Source organism: Lampetra planeri, chromosome 23 (genome assembly GCF_965212315.1).
Source record: "Lampetra planeri chromosome 23, kcLamPlan1.2.h2, whole genome shotgun sequence".
NCBI lineage: Eukaryota > Metazoa > Chordata > Hyperoartia > Petromyzontiformes > Petromyzontidae > Lampetra > Lampetra planeri.
The window spans coordinates 3,289,918-3,310,250 of record NC_136129.1 but is presented as its reverse complement, the minus strand read 5'-3'; the positions used below and the strand labels follow the sequence as shown (position 1 = coordinate 3,310,250).

Sequence of the window (20,333 nt, the reverse complement as noted above, 5' to 3'; positions counted from 1 at the left end):
GTACGGACGTGTTTCTCATCGATCAGCTAACGTGTTTCTTGAATTGGTTTATGTCGCTGTTGAGAAGAGTCGTTGGCCGAAACGTCGTCTCATATAATGATTCTGTTAATGTCACGCGGTGTTGTTTTGCTATTTCTATTTGTGCACCAGATCATGTTTTTTTATTTTTAAATTAAGCAGGAGTTATAAGGGCAAGGGAGGGGGGGGGAAGACGATCTGAGGGAGTGTTTGTTGAAGGGAGTTCCATAGTCTAGCATTGTGGTGAGTGTGTGGATCAATCGGTGGTTCAATTAGTGGGTGGGTGGTTCAGCGAGTGGGTGAATGAGTGTGTAGGTGGTTGAGTGGGTGGGTGGGTGGTTGAGTGGGTGGGTGGGTGGTTGAGTGAGTGGGTGGGTGAATGAGTGAGTGGTTGAGTGAGTGGGTGGGTGAATGAGTGGGTGGTTGAGTGAGTGGGTGGTTGAATGAGTGGGTGGTTGAGTGAGTGGGTGAATGAGTCGGTGGGTGGTTGAGTGAGTGGGTGGGTGGGTGGTTGAGTGGGTTAGTGGGTGAGTGGGTGGGTGAGTGAGTGGGTAGTTCAGTGAGTGGTTAAACTGAGTGGGAGCGTGGTTGAGTGAGTGGGTGGGTGAATGAGTGGGTGGGTGAGTGAGTGGGTGGTTGAGTGAGTGGTTGAGTGAGTGAGTGGTTGAGTTGGTGGGTGAATGAGTCGATGGTTGAGTGAGTGGATGAATGAGTCGGTGGTTGAGTGAGTGGGTGGGTGAATGAGTGAGTGGGTGGGTGAATGAGTGAGTGGGTGGTTGAGTGGGTTAGTGGTTAAGTGAGTGGGTGGGTGGTTGAATGAGTGGGTGGGTGAGTGAGTGGGTGGTTGAGTGAGTGAGTGGTTGAGTGGGTGGGTGAGTGAATGGGTAGTTCAGTGAGTGGGTGAATGAGTCGGTGCGTGGTTGAGTGAGTGGGTGGGTGAGTGTGGTGGATTAGACGAAACAGCCAGTTGCGGAGGAGAGCGAGTCCTCAACATGGGTGGAGGAATCAATGAGTCAAGCCGGAGTCACCCATCCTGCACGCGTGTCTAAAAACACTAGCCACGTGTTATTCCGAACCTCAAAGTCGATTACCCTATCTTGCTATCTAATTCCTAACCTCCACACGAAACGAGTGCGTTTCATCTTACAATGTTTAGTTTTTGTTTAGTCGATTCTCGGCCTGTTTATTTTTCTCTCAGTACTTCAGTAAAATTATTTTAATTTAAATACAGCACGCGCCCCGTTATACATTAACTTTCATATCTTCCTATCCATTTGTGCAATTATTTCTCAACAAGTATGAAAACACAAACCGTTGTCTGTCCCACACGTTTACTACAGAAGACATTATCAATTAAGTGGGGGGGGGGGCATCTATTTCCATGGCAATATAAGAGGGCCGAGGGGGGGGGGGCCTTGACCCCCAACTTAACCAGCCAATAGGAGTGTCCGTTGACGTGAATTGTAAAACCCAACGCGGATAAACCCTCCCACCCCCCACGCCCCCCCCCCCGCACCCTCTCATGCGACGCGTCGGCTTCCCCCATTGGCTGACGGGGCCAAATCGGTCGTAGGCCGCCCGCTTAAACGCGCTGGGAAATGCAAAGGGAGCGGAGTTCTTGGACTTTCGCGCCCCGCGAACGCTGAGGCGGCGATGTGGAAGTTTCAGGTGAGCGACGTCGTTTTTAAACTTCCACAGTCAATCCCCACCAACCTCACCCTCCCTCCGTAGCGGATGACTGTGGACGTCGTGTTGTTGTTGTTACAGTGCGAACAAAAATATCGCCCGTGTAGCCTGTAACAGACTGTCGGTATACGGTACACGAGGGGGGTGGGTGGGCCAACATCACGCCCGGTCGTCTTTGTCTTCCCTAGTGGCGATGTTTACACATCGCACCGGGTACTCGTTTTGAGGCTGAGTCGACCTAGGGGAGGCCCAGGACCGGTTCAGGCAATCGTCACTGGTGTTGGTCGTGAGCGGGAATCGAACCCGGATCGTCAGGTTCGTAGCGCAGCGCGCTAACCGCTACACCACCGCTCACCAGTGAACCACCCACACACATATCCACCCACACATCCACCACCCACCCACACATCCACCACCCACCCACACATCCACCACCCACCCACACATCCACCACCCACACATCCACCCACACATCCACCCACCCACACATCCACCACCCACCCACACATCCACCACCCACCCACACATCCACCCACACATCCACCACCCACCCACACATCCACCACCCACCCACACATCCACCACCCACCCACACATCCACCACCCACCCACACATCCACCACCCACCCACACATCCACCACCCACCCACACATCCACCACCCACAACCACCCACCCACCCACACATCCACCCACCCACACATCCACCCACCCACACATCCACCACCCACCCACCACCCACACACCCACCCACACATCCACCCACACATCCACCCACACATCCACCACCCACCCACACATCCACCACCCACCCACACATCCACCCACCCACACATCCACCCATCCACCACCCACACATCCACCCATCCACACACCCACACATCCACCACCCACACATCCACCACCCACCCACACATCCACCACCCACCCACACATCCACCACCCACCCACACATCCACGCACCCACACATCCACCCACCCACACATCCACCACCCACCCACACATCCACCACCCACCTACCCACACATCCACCACCTACCCACACATCCACCACCCACCCACACATCCACCACCCACCCACACATCCACGCACCCACACATCCACCCACCCACACATCCACCACCCACCCACACATCCACCACCCACCTACCCACACATCCACCACCCACCTACCCACACATCCACCACCCACCCACACATCCACCCACACACACATCCACCACCCACACATCCACCACCCACCTACCCACACATCCACCATCCACCTACCCACACATCCACCACCCCACCACACACGACGCTACGATGGTGAGAAATTAACCCGTACTGTATATAATTACAGCGCTAACCAATGCTCTTATTGCCCAACTTGCCATTGTTTTTGAAATGGCGGAGCTTTAAAATGCACGTGGGGTTGTTTTTTAGATGTTATAATCCGTCTGTGGCCGTAGTATATGTTGTTGTTTTTATAACGGATGCAATTGACATGTTTAACCCACTTGCTGGACCGGCGTAGTGACGTGTGGTCATGTTTACCATTGCTGTCAAACCCATAGGGTTTACCCCATATTCATGTACAGGGAAATTGAGTTTTAAGGTCCATACGATGCACAGCCGTTTCGATACGGGCAACTTTGTTTTAGTCTATTTGTTTGTGTTTCTCCCTTGTGATGGGACTTTGTAAGATGAAAGTTGAGAGATATAAGGGGCACGGGGTGACCAATAAGGTCTGAATTGGTCTGTAATAAGGTAGGGCAGTGATAAGGGGTTGACAGTAATGTGTGTGCATCCACATATCAAGCAAGCAGCATCAGCATACACGATCACAGACAGTAGCATGATAAGTAGCATCATTGACACCAATTATCAAAATGAGAATTAATACATTAAACAGTTTTTCTCTAGTAACATAACTTTTGTCTTTTGTGTTTCTCCCTTGTGATGGAACTTTGTAGGTTGAGCGTTGAAATTTACAAGTAGCACGGGGTGACCAATAAAGTATGAATTGGTCTGTAATAAGATTGGCACTGATAAGAGTTTGACAGCTATGCATTACCCCTCGCAGCCACGAGCCAGCATGGCATGACAAAGGCTCCCATTTAGCAGCGCTTTGAAGTACTCTATGTTTAAACTACTCCCGTTAGCTACAGGGCGTGGGGTGGCCTTCATCTAGCAGCAGAGGTCGCAAATGGGTTTTGATTTCTTACCCGTACCCGGCCGCACCAGGGTCGAAAACGGGTAACCGTACCCTACCCGATACCCGGCTACCCGTACCCGGCCGGGTATCTGGTAGGGTACGGGTACCCGATTGCGACCTCTGGGATGAAGCCATGTTGCAGGCGCGGGTGGGTTGATTCTAGGAACTTGAATTGTGAGAAGAGACAAGACGTTGGGAAATGCGTGACAAACGGTGACTCACCAGTGACTCACGGCCTACCCGTACCCGGCCGGGTACGGGTAGTCGGGTATCGGGTAGGGTACGGGTATCGGATACCCGTTTGCGACCTCTGTCTAGCAGTGGATTGTCAAAATGGGCTATAAATCATTCTGTGCCCCTGACTGTAACCCTGACCCTCTCACTGACCGTTATCCTCACCATATGACCCTTGACCTGACTTAACTCTGAACCGAACCCTGAGCTTAACCCCAAGCCTAACCCCAAAACCGAAATGTCAAATATTCCTTTTTCTAGAACCATCGGTGGAAGTTCCACATTCGCGTGACGGGGGCCAGTTGGAGCACTCTTGATCATGTTATTGGGGCCCTAAGCGAGATGAAGGGGCTGAACTTGAGCGTGGCCGAATTAATTAAATAGTTTCCCCTCGACTGCCTTAAATTACTTATACGGAATTTTCCACCAAATAACATATGACTAAGTCACCAGGGAATGTGCCTAATCTCAACACATCTCGGAAGCTAAATACGGTTGAGCTTTCGATAAAATTCTTGTGCGATCACCGTGCACAGCGGTGTGTTGTTATAGGCTGCCGCGTGGCTACGTTGTTGGCGTCAGTGGGAAGTGTGGCAAAATCCATTGTACTGCACTCTCTTATGCTCTCTTATGTCCGTTCACTTTCAGCAAGCCGCACTGATCAGCGTGGTTAAGTTTGTTAATACAATATTTAAAAAATACTTTTTTTTAAAACATGCTTTAATGAAATGTACCGTACTCAATGGCAGAACTCCACGACTCCAGGAAGTGGCCCCGCAGCTTGCCATAGCGTAAGGGGTCGTGGTGATTTACAGGCAACGTGAGTTGAGCGTGGACAATTAGACCCGTAAAAAAGATTGTTTAAAAATATTTTTTTAATTTTTAATGATAGAATATAGTATTGTCATCAGTATGACATACCTCTACCAAGTTTGCAGTGGATACGACTTTGGAAGACGGTTGAAATTGAGTTACAATATTTGAGGATACGACAACAGACAGAGTGAGTTAAACAAAAGCGTGTAAAATGTTTACAAATATATTTTAATTTTTTTATGATAGAACATAGTCTTGTCATCAGTATGACATAAGTATACCAAGTTTGCAGTCGATAGCACATTGGGAAGTGGGTAAAATTGAGTTACAAGATTTATTTAAGGATACGACAACAGACGGAGTGAGTTAAATAAATTAAAAGCGTGTAAAAACAAGCGCCCGTGACTGCCACGGTGTGGGCGATGCCCTCATCCAGCAGCAGAGGTCGCAATCGGGTACCCGACACCCGTACCCTACCCAATACCCGGCTACCCGTACCCGACCCGTTTGCGACCCTGGTGTGGCCGGGTACGGGTACGGGTAGGCCGTGAGTCACTGGTGAGTAACCGTTTGTCACTCATTTCGGGTAGGGTACGAGTAGGGAACGGGTACCCGTACCCGGCCGGGTACGGGTACCCATTTGCGACCCTGGTGCGGCCGGGTACGGGTAAGGACACAAAAACCCGTTTGCGACCTCTGTCCAGCAGTGCCTCTCACTGGCCATAATCCTGACCGTAGCCCAAAACCTGATAATGACCCTAACTTTAACTGTCACCTAACCCTGACTCTAACCCTGTGAAATCAAAAGTCATATCTCCCTTCCTAGATCCATTGGTGGTAATTCCACATTCCAACGGCAGGGGCCAGAATAGCCATACTTGTACGTGTTGCTGATCCCAAATTTGTATCCAGATAGTCGCTTAAATCTCATCCAGTTTGTAACTACTTATGCAGATTCCAGAAGTGTTCTGTGACGGTTGGAAATCTAAAAGTCGGCACAAATATAGTTGTGTTTAAGTAAACCGATCCAAAAAATATTTTTTTATGGACCCCCCCCCCCACACAATTTCCCAACACCAGTTATACAATTCCAGCTTGAGAGGAATGTGAAGTCACCCATGACTTTGTGGCAATAACAGATTTGGAATCTTGTGTTGACATGTAAACATTTGTACGTGTGTGTGTGTGCGCATGGTCGTTTTGTGCTCGATCACCTTATAACAACCTCTGTGTGGCTGTAGGGGTGGGGGGGGGAGAAAACAGTGACTGTTACATGCTGTAAAGAAAAGTAAGTGGGCTTGGGACACGGACTCGACATCGAGACTCGCTACGGGTGTGACGAACAAACGAGAGACAACACGCCTGAACCGAGCGTGTGTTTTCCGCAGAGCAGAAGTAATCCGTTAACCTTGTGGGCAGCAGCTAGATCGATTGTTGGCCTTTGTCCAGCAGTGGGTAGAGCATGGCTGGTGATTACATTGACGGGTGCCAGCGGCTGTACAGTGTTTAGCGCATTGCGTTACGTACCCCCAGCGACCTTGGCTCGGTTTGTCAGCCACGGCCAACATCAGCGGTGAGTGATATCGGAATTTGTCCTGGGCCTCCCCTGTGTTGATTCGGCCTGAAATGACGACTTGGTGGTGTGTGTAAACATCAGCACTGGGGAGATAAATGTTGCTGGGCATGGTGCTGGCCACACCACCACCCCCTCCTGCTGTTGCGGCCTTAATAGGTGCTCGCTAACAGCACTTGCTCATACGGCTTGTAGTAGCTACATGGGAGATCTTCATCTTTGGAGCGATGGTGCTGTGGCTTGAGCACCCTGTGCTACAATCGGCAACCTGAGTTCGATTCCTGGCCACGTATCTGGTTGATTTCTGAAACTGGCATTTGCTGGATAAGTTCTGCCTACAATCAGTACTTGCTGCCACGTGATTGTGAACATCGGCACTGGGAGAGACAAAGGTGGCCTGGTACCTGGGTGGTCCTTGACTTTCTATCTACTCGCCGTCTCTTTCCCTGAGGTCCTATAACCTTGCTCAATTTAAGAAATGTGTTCTTATCTGCTGTCGGTGTTCTTAGTTGTTTGCCACTTTGCAGACCTTTGTGCCGGTGTTCATGAAATTAGCTAAAAGCATGATTGCGTACTGTACGTGTGTGTTTGTTTTGGTTTGTTGCGCATGTGTGTTTGTGTGAGAGTGATGCAATGCCTATGTATGTGTATTTATGCGGTAGAGTGTTGGCATAGCGGTTTGCATGCTGCGCTTAGTATCCAGCTACCTGAGCTCGATTCCCGACGATGGCTAATATCAGTGGCGAGTAATATCTGAACCTGTTCTGAACCTCCCCTACATTGACTCGGCCTTAAGCGAGTACCTGGTGCGGTGTGTATGCAGCACTGGGGAGACAGATGGTTGAGCCTGGTCTTGACCACACTGCCCCCTCGTGTGCCGTGCCGGCCTTCATAGGTGCTCGCGAATAGCACTTGCCCAACAAAACCTGTGAAAGGCTACACGGAGGGTGGGAAACCTTTGTTGACTGTATCATTGTTTAATCACAAAATGTATGTCTCTGTGTGTGTCTAACTGAGGAGCGGTAGTGTAGTGGTTAGCGCGCTGCACTACGAGCCTGGCGACCCGGGTTCGATTCCCGCTCACGACCAACACCAGTGTCGATTATCTGAACCGGTCCTGGGCCTCCCCTAGGTCGACTCAGCCTCAAATGAGTACCTGGTGCGATGTGTAAGCATCACCGCTAGGGAGACAAAGGCGGTCGGGCGTGGTGCTGGCCACCCACCCCCTCGTGTACCGTTCTGGGCTTCATAGGAGCTCACTACCAGCACTTGCCCCTACAGTCTGTTAAGGCTATACGAGGGATCTTTATCTAACTGGTTCTGCACACCCACACACACACCTATGTTCTGCATCTTCTCTATCTACATCAGGACACCCTTTGCAGGCCCAGCAGAAAGCATTCACCACCTGTCAATTTTCATCGCTACAAAAGCCACATTTAACATGATATTTTTTTATTGTAGTCATCGGTGACCAGGTTGAGACCATCATCAACTCACTGCATCTGGGGGAACCCGGTTTAATCGCAGGCGGCTGAAACCCGGGTTCGAACCCAGGATGTCGGCGTCGCCGGTTGAGCGTCTCCGACACGGCCCCATTGTGAGCCTCCTGGGCCTCCCAGCCAACGTCTGTACACACCCTTCCCTCCCGCTCACTCGCTCGCGACACGTGCGTACGTGCGTCCATACAGGAAGGAGAGTGTGCGTGTTGGTGAAGGCCGAGGTCGTGATGGACATGATAGAGGATTACTACAGCAAGGAAGACGGAGGCTGGCAGGTAGGGACTTGATCATTCACCTCCCATGTGAGTCGACACATTTTTTTAATCCTTTATATTAAGTTCGCTTGCTTGCTTGCGCGCTTACGACCGTGCAAATTTTTCGGTCGTTTTTTAACCCACTTCCCGTGATCCAATCGAGCTGACATTTTGCACACAGACTCGTTGTGCATGACAATTTATTTTCGTGAAAATTTTTTTCCAAAATGTTACACTTTTTAGGAAAAAATTAATTATATTTAATTACCAATTGCTTAATGGTGTCAGGTAATCATCTGACCAATAGGTGGCAGCCATCTCAAACCAGAGGACGAGAGGACTCTAGCCGCCACGCATATAAAGGATTTATAGTGAAAAACTTTGTTTTTACGGGTTAACTTTTTCACGATTCCGGGTAGCGTGGCGAGATGTTAACTACCTCGCCTGGTATGAATGAGGTTGTGGGTTTGATCCCAACCCTGACGTCTGTATATTTGGAGTTTGCATGTTCTCCCCGTGGTCACGTGGATTTTTCTCCGGGTCCTGCAGTTTTTCCTTCCACATGCATTTAGAGTATTTGGCTGCTATAAATTTCCACGTGATAAGCCACTTTGTTGAGCTATCATTTGTGGCCAGGTCGTTTCTGAAAAAGAGCTGTATATCTCAGTGGGCCTTACCTGGTAAAATAAAAAATATTGTTGATAGTTTTTCAAAAATATAAACCACTAATCCTTATGCTAACAGCACTTTCCCCAACAGTCTTGCTAGGCTATAGGGGGGATCTTTGTCTTTCTCTTCATGGGTGCAATTCCCTATCCAGGTGGTGAATGTGAAGACCAATCCCAACCGGCAATCTCACGGGGCAGCCCCGGATCCGGAGGGTGAGGTCCTGAGGCCCCTGCTGATTGGCCAAAGCAACGTTCTGCAGCAGTTCCACGTGGAGCAGGTGGGTCCAAAGAGTCCGAGTTGAGAGGTCACAATCAGGAACACGATCCTAACGGCGATGCTGGTGATTGGGCCGGCAAAGGCGCAGTCCTGCAGTTGCCTGGCTCACGCCACTGCTGGCGGAAGGGCCTCTGCTGGAGGGAGCTCTCGACAATATTTGGGTGATCGGGAATTGATTGTTAATAGGTTTTAACAAGTGCTCGCTAACAGCATTTTACCCCGACAGTCTAAATACCCTACACCAGCGCTATTAGTGTGCGTATGGGAGTGTTTGGGAGCAGTAGTGTGCAGTGCTACGAACACCGAGTTTGATTCCCGCTCACGGCCAACACCATTGACGATTTTCTGAACCAGTACTGGGCCTCCCCTAGGTCGACTCGGCCTAAAATAAGTACCTTGTGCGATGTGTAAACACTTCGCCGCTAAGCAGACAAAGGCGACCAGGCGTTGTGCTGACCACCCACCCCCTTGTGTGGCCGTGCCGGCCTCCGTAGTTGCTCGCTTAGCAGCACTTGCCCCAGCAGTCGGTTAAGGCTGTACGGGGGATCTTTGCCTTTGTGTGGAGCAGCTCTCGCGCCACCTGCCCCCGCGCACTGTGGGTTACCCGTGGCAACTCAAGTACGGGACGGCAACGCACGGCACAAGCCTGCGCACGCTGTACCGCACGCTGGCGCCGCTCAGCTCGCCCGTCCTGCTCGCCGTGCAGGACACACACAAGCAGGTGTGTGTGTGAGAGAGCCAGTGAGAGACGGGACACACACAGGTGGGTGTGTGTGTGTGAGAGCCAGTGAGAGACGGGACACATGCAAGCAGGTTGGTGTGTGTGTGTGTGTGTGAGAGCCAGTGAGAGACGGGACACACACAGGTGGGTGTGTGTATGTGTGTGTGAGCCAGTGAGAGACGGGACACACGCAGGTGTGTGTGTGTGTGTGAGCCAGTGAGAGACGGGACACACGCAGGTGTATGTGTGTGTGTGTGAGAGCCAGTGAGAGACGGGACACACGCAGGTGTGTGTGTGTGTGTGTGAGCCAGTGAGAGACGGGACACACGCAAGCAGGTAGGTGTGTGTGTGTGTGAGAGCCAGTGAGAGATGGGACACACACAGGTGGGTGTGTGTGTGTGTGAGCCAGTGAGAGACGGGACACACGCAGGTGTATGTGTGTGTGTGTGTGTGAGAGCCAGTGAGAGACGGGACACACGCAGGTGTGTGTGTGTGTGTGAGCCAGTGAGAGACGGGACACACGCAGGTGTATGTGTGTGTGTGTGAGAGCCAGTGAGAGACGGGACACACGCAGGTGTATGTGTGTGTGTGTGTGTGAGCCAGTGAGAGACGGGACACACGCAAGCAGGTAGGTGTGTGTGTGTGTGAGAGCCAGTGAGAGAGGGGACACACACAGGTGGGTGTGTGTGTGAGAGCCAGTGAGAGACGGGACACACGCAAGCAGGTAGGTGTGTGTGTGTGTGAGAGCCAGTGAGAGACGGGACACACACAGGTGGGTGTGTGTGTGAGATGGTGCTACCGCACTGGTTAATCCTAACAAGGGTGAAAACGTGTACGTTAAGTTCTCGCTTTAACACGTGGTGTTCACACTATAACGCATTTTCGCTAATACGCGGTTCTTCCATTTTTTTGCACAACGCAGAAACGTACCCCGTTACAACGCGGACCGTCCACCGTCATAACACTCAACGCATCCCGTCATAACGTGGAACACGTCCCATTATAGTGCGGAACGCGCACGGTTATAACGTGGAACGCGCACGGTTATAACGCGGATTCCGAGCTGTGGACAACAAACTACTTTCCTGAGCTGCGTGGTTGAGCGGTACAGTGATACAGTGCGTGGAATGATACAGTAACGCGGCGGCGGTGGCGGCGTACCCTCGGTAATTTGTCTCGCCATCTGTCTGTGCGTAGTAAATCGTAACCACATTGTTACATTATTTATTGGGAAATAGTTTTCGCCTTCCGCGTTATTCGCTGAGCGCGGCATTTATACGGGAGCGCGTCTGTGACCGCGTTCAATGAGGACTCGCTGCTTGCAGTTGTGTCGTTGTCCTCCGACCACGATATTGGCTTCTCCGGAGTACGGCGGTCTCAAACCAAGGCGGCACCACGTGCAACGCGGTGATGTTTTACGCACGCGGCACACAAGGTCACGATGGGAGATCGCTGATCTTGCGCTGTTGCAGGTGTTTGGGGCCTTGGCCTCGGAGCCGTTCAAGGTCAGCGAACATTTCTACGGGACCGGAGAGTGCTTCCTGTTCACCTTTAACCCCGACCTCAAGGTGAGGTTCATTGAGCTGCGTAGCTATTTTTGAGAAGCGACATTGGCCTCAAATGGTAGTTCGGCGAAGTGGATCATCGCGTGGAAATGTTTAGCAGCCAAATACTCTGAAACGCATGATGTTTATTCTAAATGTGGAGGGAAAAACTGGAGGACCTGGAGAAAAAAACACGCAACCACGGGGAGAACATGCAAACTGCAAATATACAGGCGTCAGGGTTGGGATGGATGCCTTACGAACCCGAAGACCTGAATTGAATTCCCGCTCACGGCCAACATCGGTGATGGAATATCTGAACTGGTCCCGGGCCTCCCCTAGGTCGACTCAGACTTAAATGGAAACCTGGTGCGGTGTGTAAAACATTCGCAATGGGGTGTGGGGGAGACGCAAGCGACCGGGGCGTGGTGCTGGCCACCCCAACCCCCTCGGGTGCCTTGCCGGCCTTCATAGGTGCTTTCGATTTAAAGCTTTCGTGACTGCAGGGATTCATCTTCTTGGTTCTTTCGGTAAAGTCACGTAGAATGGAAATAATAAAATAATAAAAATAAAACATAATAAAATAATTCTCACGACGTTTCGGCCACAACGCAAACAGCCGTCCTCAGGTGAAGAACAGGTCTGTCGAGAAGACAGAGTCAGACCTGTTCTTCACCTAAACCGGACGGCTGCTTGCATTGTGGCGGAAACGTCGTGAGAATTATTTTATTATGTTTTATTTTTATTATTTTATTATTTCCATTCTACGTGACTTTACCGAAAGAACCAAGAAGATTCATCGGTGCTGTTTGCAAAACAGCACTTGCTCCCAGCAGTCTGTTGAAGGCTATACAGGGGAGGTGATCCTTTGCCTTTGTCGTTTAGGTTTACCGCTGGACCGGAGATAACACGTTCTTCATCAAGGGGGACCTGGATTCACTGGGGATGGGAAGTGGAAGGTGAGGGAGTCTTGGTGTTTTATTCTTCTCACTCTTGTTTTACCCAATTGTGTCCCAGTCTGCCAGTGCCCATGCCTTCATATCATATACAATGTGTACATTGTATATGATATATATCATCGAAGTGCATTCGCATCTCTGGACGCTTTACAGGTTGGAATAAATACGTTTTTGCTTATTTGATCTGCTGCACGGATGGTGATCCCGTTTAGCCAGTTTCCCCAGCTATTTTACTCGGGAGAGGGACACCCTTGCTGCTGCTGCGTGAGCACAGCAGCAACAACAAAAAAAGACAAAAACACCGTCAAGATTACAGAGAACGAGTACAGGGTCCTTAAGCGACTGCACCACGGTGGAAGGGAGGTAAGGGGGGGTGCATGGAGGAGTCAGGGCAGGGAAACAAGTTCAAGTTCATGTATTAGGTATAGCCCTGTGAGCCATTCGGCTCTTGAATCGGGTGCAACCGCAACAAACAAAAAACTAAAACATGAACAAGAAAACATCTTAAAGTGAATATGTGACTAAGTGCAAACAGAAATCCAAGAAAAGACAGCAAAACATTGCAGAATAAAATTCACCGTACACCAACGCTGTGTGCAAAAATCCCAGTTGGATGCAAGTCAAACAACCAACAACAACCACAAGACAACTTAGATTAAGGCATTCAGTCTAACTCTGTACTACGACAAACAAACATGGCTAAACCAATATACTTTTCGAAATCACTAAAATAAAGCCATGAAAGCAATGAAACAGTGATCATAGGAACTGTGACGGAATTTTGAGTGAGGGAGAGCCACACCGCGGTACAGCTTGGGACAAAGCAAACTGGGCCAACGGGACCAGCGGCCAGGGCGGTGCCATCGTGACGAGTCGCCCTTAAAATGCCGCCGATTGCTCGCTCATCGTCATCATCCCCTCTCCCCCCGTCCCTCTTCCCATTGTGCTGCTCGTCCCAGGGGAGCGTTTGGCCTGTGGCTCGACTCGGACCTCTACCACGGGCGCAGCCACCACTGCGACACGTTCGCCAACGCTCCCCTCTCCACGCAGGAGGACTTCTCCGTGAACCAGCTCGAGGTGTGGGCGTTCCTGTGACGGGCGCAATCCCTGCTCCGACTCCGACCGACCCCCGACGCACTTGGACTCTCCCGTGCTTCCGCTCGGCTGTTGCCGCACACAGGACCACGCCACTGCAGTGGTGCGGTGTGGGAGGGGGGGGGGGATGGCGGGAAATGGGTGGGTCGGTGCATTATCTAGTTGGCTTATATAGTCAGTACGATGTATTGTCAGTGAGTGACTGAATGAATGGCGTGTGCTGATCTTTAACCAAGTTCTCAATGGCCTAAAGCCACAGACCGTTCTAGTGAATGGTTTGAGGCTACTAAGTCCACGTGCATACATACGTACAACAACAAAAATACAACTACAATGATAGAACAACAATAACAGCTGCCGTTCACCATGCAGTGGCGGGGACATCACCCACAGCACTTGTGCAAGGCTCGGTGCAATTGTAGGCCACTTTAATACAAAGACAAAGATTCCCCCATTACAGGATTTTGGGGCAAGTGCTCTTAGCGAGAACCTATTAAGGCCGGCACGTTAATACGAGAGGGTGGTGTGGCCATCGCTACGCCCGGCCAGTCGTGATGTTTACGCACCAGGTACTCATTTGAGGCCGAGTCAACCTAGGGGAGAGCCCAGGAGCGGTATAGATAATCGTCACTGTTGTTGGTGGCCATGAGTAGGAATCAAACTCGGGTCGCCGGGTTCGTAGCACAGCGCTTACACCACTGCTCCCCTCACTTTCCCATACGTACACACACGCACGTGCGTGCGTGCACAGGTACAATTGAAACGCATAGATTCCCGTATCTACACGCGCACAAAACAGATACATATGTGCCTACAAACATATGTTATACTTTATATGTAGCTGATAGTTAATAACGATACTTCTAACCATAAGTTAGAACAACTAGACTTTAAAAAATATATTTATTCCAGCGAGTGATGGCGTTATTAGATACTCCTAACCGTAGATTAGAACAACTAGACTTTAAAAAAAAATGTTTATTCCAGCGAGTGATGGCGTTATGATGCAAGCAAGCAGGTGGGCGAGTGATAGTAGTGGCTGCGAATCGATGAATATATACACGTCGATTAACATTTGCTGATGGGTAGCAAGCGAGGAGTTGTGATCCAGGGGTCACCGGGTCAAATTGACCTCCCGGTGCGACGGTTGAAACGATGGGACAAGCGTTTTCCTTTTCTTCAGTAGTCCCCCGACCTCGGGTTCGCTCAGCAGTGTGTGAACGAGTTACACCGGAGTTCGTCGATTGGCAGGTCACGTGCGGTGTGGTAAAGTGTGGGGTCCTCCCACCTCTCCTCAGGCGTCGGACCTGTATGGTCGAATAGGCCGAGAAATACCCTCCGTCGTGGCTGTGAAAGAGGGGCACGCTTTGGCTGGGAGTTTGTATTTGTTGGCGTTTAGCGCTAGTGGGTTGGAGAGTGAGGCGCGTTTAGTTGACGCAGTATTATTTTTGTTAATTATATTTTAATTACAAATTTTCTTTTCAGCTTTGTGGTACCAGACGGGGAGCGTCTTGTGTGGAACTCTCACAGAGCATGGCCTCACCCCCCCACCCCCGCCTTCCCCCACCCCACGTGTTAGGGCACAGCCCACAAGGAGGGAATATTTAGCAAAAACCCGAGATCATTTCAAGTGGCCCCACGCTTTCATGCCACGTTTTCCTGCTACAGAGAGAAATTTAAAAAATGTTTACGCACGGCGGTCAAGATGATCGTTTACATTTTTTTTGGAATTCTCAACAGTTGGAATTTTGTTTCCATGTTGAGCGCAGAATCCACATTGGACGCATGCTTTTTTGGGGTTAGATCCCGTAAATATAAATGTGTCATTGAACCCGCCACCAACCGACACACACAGCCAATTAGTCAGGGTTTGTGACGTAAACAAAACGTGGCAATTAGTGACTAGTTCAGCACACACCGGTTGTGTGCTGGAGAGTAAACCCACTACAACATTTACAATTCTAATACAGTGATGTTTCGCCGATTTAATTATAACCAGCCTCATGAGGCGACAACCAGAATTGTGCAGAAATCCTCCTCCTGTTTCGGTCTTAGAGGGATAAATGCCACGTCATCACTTGTGAGTGCGAAGACCAGAGGGGGAGGGTTAATGTTTGCATATAAATTACTATGGATGTCTGTTATTGGTTGGGTTATTCACAGTTAATCAGCATACATAATGTTTGTATATTGTGTGTACATTATGTATGTACATTCTGCGGTTTTTTTTTTTGGGTCCAAAAATCTCAATACATGTTATTGGCTTCTCACCACCACCAGTGTTAAACCAAACTACAGTATTTTTCCAGTGGTTTTATTTTATTTTAGCAGGAAAGGCCCTCTTGAGTTGTGTCGCTCTTTTTCTAGAAGCGACCTGGCGATCACAAATTAGAGCTCAAAGAAGTGGCTTATAATGCGGATATTTAAAGCAGCCAAATGCTCTTAAGCACACATTGATTCTAAAAATGTGGAGGGGAAACCAGAGGACCTGGAGAAAAATCCACGTGGCCACGGGGAGAGAGAGCGAGACGCAAAAACTCCAAATATACAGCAGGCGTAAGGGTCGGCATCGGACCCGCAACCTCCGTGTACACCAGGCGAGGAAGATGACATCTCACCACAGCGGCAGACGAAGCCCAGAATCAGACCCCAGATGCCATCGGTGGCAGCTCTACAGAATCGGAATATTTATACTGGAGGAATCCAATGAGCTTATTAAGCTCTTTGTTCCACAGATGTCCAGTCGTACGTTACGTGGGACCAGCAATCAAAGCTTCGTCCAGATTTGGGCCAACTTCATTTTTGTACGATGACAACGGGGCGATGACCGCCAGCAACGACCGCCCTAACATTGCCACGGTTACGCAGCCGCAGCTCTTCGTTACGTGGAACGCGCACACGTGTACGCACGCACGTGTACGCGCGCGCGCGCACCGAGATCTCAATCTTAATTCGCATCGCCTCTATTAACGCAGAAGGCTCAAATCTTAGTTGTCCTTCCCTCACACCTCGGCCGATTCTCGCTGTTGGATACGTACGGTGCGAAAGAAATTCAACACCCACACAAACATCATCGCTTACCGCGTCACGTGGGGGACGTGTGTAACAATCATCGGGCGCGTGCGGCGTGCAAAGAGTTGATTCGAAATGGGAGGAGTCGATTGGTTAAAGCGGAAAGACGGAGCGTGGGTTGGGGGGGGGGGAGATTTGCGAGGACTTGAGTTTGGGAAACCCGGGCGTTGGGGGAATGTGACCAATAGGTGGTTCAGCACGACCCCCCCCCACACCTTCCATTATACACGTAACTCACGTGACCATAAAAAGCCAATCAAAAGCGAGGGCCGTACATTTAGCTCGCTGCGAGAAAAGGGACAGCAATTGGTTGGGTGGTGGGAGGTGGAAAGAGCTAAACATGTGTTAACTTGTTTTCACTGAAACGGGAAGTGAAAAAAAATAGTGATTTAAGCGTTGTGGGAAAAGCTGAGCAACGCCGCAACTCCACTTTTATTTTAGTTTCGAACATTTGCTTCGTTATTTTCCCCCAATGTTATCCCGATTTGTCGCTATCGGCGTTACGTCGTCAGTTCCATTTCACCGTGTTGGGGGGAGCTGCCCCCGGGGAAAGCGGACACCTGGGAGCTACTGCTGACAACTGCCCCCCCCCCCCCCCTTCTTCAAGCGACCCCCGGTCCACGCAGCGTGCGAGACCGACCGCGATCGCTATCCCCACTGCGCTGTGCGTGCGAGGGTGATGTCCGTCGCGTGGCAGCCCCAACCCGTATATGAACTGAAACGTAACCAAATCGCGCAACGCAACGTCCTTTCGACGCGACGGTAGCAAAAGGCTTTTTGCCGCACCGTTACATTTCAGAGCGGCGCTCCCCCCCCCCCGCGCGAGTGGGTCGACGGTTCTTCGCCGTACGTATGTTGAACTTCTTTTTCCACCGTACATAGCCAACTGTGCTAATCTATTAATCATTCTTGACTCGAAAGGAAGCATTCTCTACTCGGTGAATCATTCTCCACTCTCGGAGAGAGAGAGAACACAAAAACTGTGCACTTGGCAAAAAATCCTCAATTATCTTACAAGTTGTCTTTCGTACTGTACGGTGAGATTAGCGACATGACGTGTGGATATAACATCGACCCCCGCCGTGCATTCGATGTGAATATTGGAAGTGGTGGTGACGTCGTACCGCAGTGTTGCCCTTCGAAGATCAGTCTAACACGACCACTAGAGTGAGCTCTCTGTCTCTAGCAAGCGCGTGGACGAATACTAAACTATTAAACCATTTTTATTCTACCAGGTACGGTCCCACTGAGCTGCGTGTAACTCTTTTTCAGTAGCTACCTGGCTATCAGCAATAGCTCAACGAAGTGGCTCATCATCACGTGGACATTTACAGCAGCCAAATGCTCTAAACGCGTGATGTTGATTCTAAATGCGGAGGGAAAAACTGGAGGACCCGGAGAAATAAATCCACATGGCCACAGGGAGAGAGCGAGAAAGAGGCACGCAAACTCCAAATATACAGCAGCAGGCGTCAGGGTCGGGTTCGAACCCACGACCTTCTGTATACCAGGCGAGGTAGTTAACATCTAGCCACCGTGATGATGATGATGATGATGAGAGAGAGAGACACGCAAACTCCAAATATATAGCAGCAGGCGTCAGGGTTGGGATCGAACCCACGACCTGTATACCAGGCGAGGTAGTCAACATCTCCTAGCCACCCTGATGATGATGAGAGAGAGAGACACGCAGACTCCAAATATACAGCAGCAGGCGTCAGGGTTGGGATCGAACCCACGACCTGTATACCAGGCGAGGTAGTCAACATCTAGCCACCGTGATGATGATGATGATGATGAGAGAGACACGCAAACTCCAAATATACAGCAGCAGGTGTCAGGGTTGGGTTCGAACCCACGACCTGTATACCAGGTGAGGTAGTCAACATCTCCTAGCCACCCTGATGATGATGAGAGAGAGAGACACGCAGACTCCAAATATACAGCAGCAGGCGTCAGGGTTGGGATCGAACCCACGACCTGTATACCAGGCGAGGTAGTCAACATCTAGCCACCGTGATGATGATGATGAGAGAGAGACACGCAAACTCCAAATATACAGCAGCAGGCGTCAGGGTCGGGTTCGAACCCACGACATCCTGTAGTCCAGGCGAGGTAGTTAACATCTCGCTACCGGGGACGCTCCCGCTGGGCCTACTAGGAGCCCTGGGCCTGGCTCCGCCTCCCGGGTCGCGGTCAGACGTTGGATTCGTAATTTTCCCAGATTGTTTTGTACGTGTTGGAAGTCGGTCGCAGTATTATAACAGTAATTATTTGAAAATTGGGTTTAAAATTAATTGAGTTTGCGCCCGCACAGCGTGGGGAAGGCATCGTCCAGTAAGTTTACAAGAGGGCTCTCTCTCCATGTTCCATCTCATTAAATCAAGTTTGATGTGGTTTCAACCCTGTCTCATCCCATACAGAACTCCCCCATCTTATCCCACACAGAACCCTCGTCTGATCTCACGCAGAACCCTCATCTCATCCGAAGCTGCAGCATCACTAGAACAATCTGTGTCATCTCTTTTTCTATATGGAGGAGGCGGAGGCTGCGTTAGTGATGAATGATGTTGGGTTTGACTGTTGTCTTTCAGTATTGGATTGGACGGATTTTGTTGTAATCTTACTACGCGTACTTAGTAACACTAACACGCACTTAGCACCCCCCCCCACCCCACCCCCGTTTTTTTATACTAATATAATTTAATCGCATCGCTATATTATTTTAACTATTGTTGTTATGGTAGACAAATGAATCTTGACACGCAACCACTCGAGGTGTAAATGCGTCGCGCGTCGACGCACCTTTGCTTCTGTTCTGGCCTCGCCGTTTTGGTTTGTGGATCGATTCCGAAGCTCAGCATTGCGGTGGATGTAGCGGCCTCTCGTGGCTGGCTGGCGGGTGGGCGAGCGCGGGCTTCACGTTTAAGCACTTAAGCAAATAAAACACATGTCTATTTTACCAGGTAAGCGCACTGAGCTATACAGCTTTCTTTTTATTTTTTCAAAAGCTACCTGGCCACCGCAAACGATAACAGCTCAACGAAGTGCCCTATCGTCGTCGTCGTGTGGAAACTTATAGCAGCAGCCAAATACTCTGAACGCGTGATCCTGATTCTAAATGTGGAGGGGGGAAAAAAACCGGAGGACCCGGAGAAAAATCCCACGCGACCACGGGGGAGAGAAAGCGACATGGAACTCCAAATACACAGCAGGCGTCAGGGTCGGGATTGAACCCGCAAACTCCAGCTAGTTAACATCCTGCCACCATGGAGCCCCTTGGTGGTTACAGGCGCGTTGTTTGACCATACTTCACCCGCACTGGTTCAGTGCGGGATTGGCGAAGGTTTAAGCGGGGCCAGGGTCCAGGACCGGTTCCGATTTCGCTCGCCGTTGGCCCTGGCCAGGAATCGAACTCGTGTCGCCACCGTTGGTAGCGTGGCCGCGCCAACCTCTGACCCCACCGCTCTCACGCCACGCAAAAGAAATGCGCTCACTTCTACGCCCACCCGCACTGGACACCGGGGTGGCGAAGTGGTCGAATACACCCCGCAGGCTTGCATGGCGTGGGGAGGCCATCATCTAGCAGTGGATTGACAAAGAGTCTGCACGTGATCAGAGCAGAGGTCGCAACCGGGTACCCGATACCCAGCTACCCGTACCCAGCCGGGTACGGGTACCCGTTTGCGACCCTGGTGCAGCCGGGTACGGGCAAG

The 20,333-nt window shown here is 50.5% G+C and overlaps 1 protein-coding gene across 3 annotated transcripts; it reads left to right on the top strand.

Annotated features, from left to right (window-relative positions):
• The first annotated feature begins 1,582 nt into the window (after window positions 1–1,582).
• LOC144726241 (oxidation resistance protein 1-like) lies at window positions 1,583–19,587 on the top strand. 3 transcript variants are annotated; one of them, XM_078604777.1, is made up of 8 exons: window positions 1,589–1,686; window positions 1,893–2,019; window positions 8,217–8,302; window positions 9,102–9,227; window positions 9,795–9,947; window positions 11,420–11,515; window positions 12,377–12,450; window positions 13,410–19,587. In XM_078604777.1, exons 3-8 carry the CDS (start codon window positions 8,255–8,257, stop codon window positions 13,543–13,545), a joined length of 633 nt encoding a protein of 210 aa, XP_078460903.1. In that variant the 5' UTR covers window positions 1,589–1,686; window positions 1,893–2,019; window positions 8,217–8,254; the 3' UTR covers window positions 13,546–19,587. The 3 variants fall into 3 exon arrangements, with proteins under 3 accessions (XP_078460904.1, XP_078460903.1, XP_078460905.1); XM_078604778.1 differs by lacking the exon at window positions 1,893–2,019 and having other exon boundaries at window positions 1,583–1,686; XM_078604779.1 differs by lacking the exons at window positions 1,589–1,686; window positions 1,893–2,019 and adding an exon at window positions 5,571–6,525.
• Window positions 19,588–20,333: the final 746 nt, after the last annotated feature.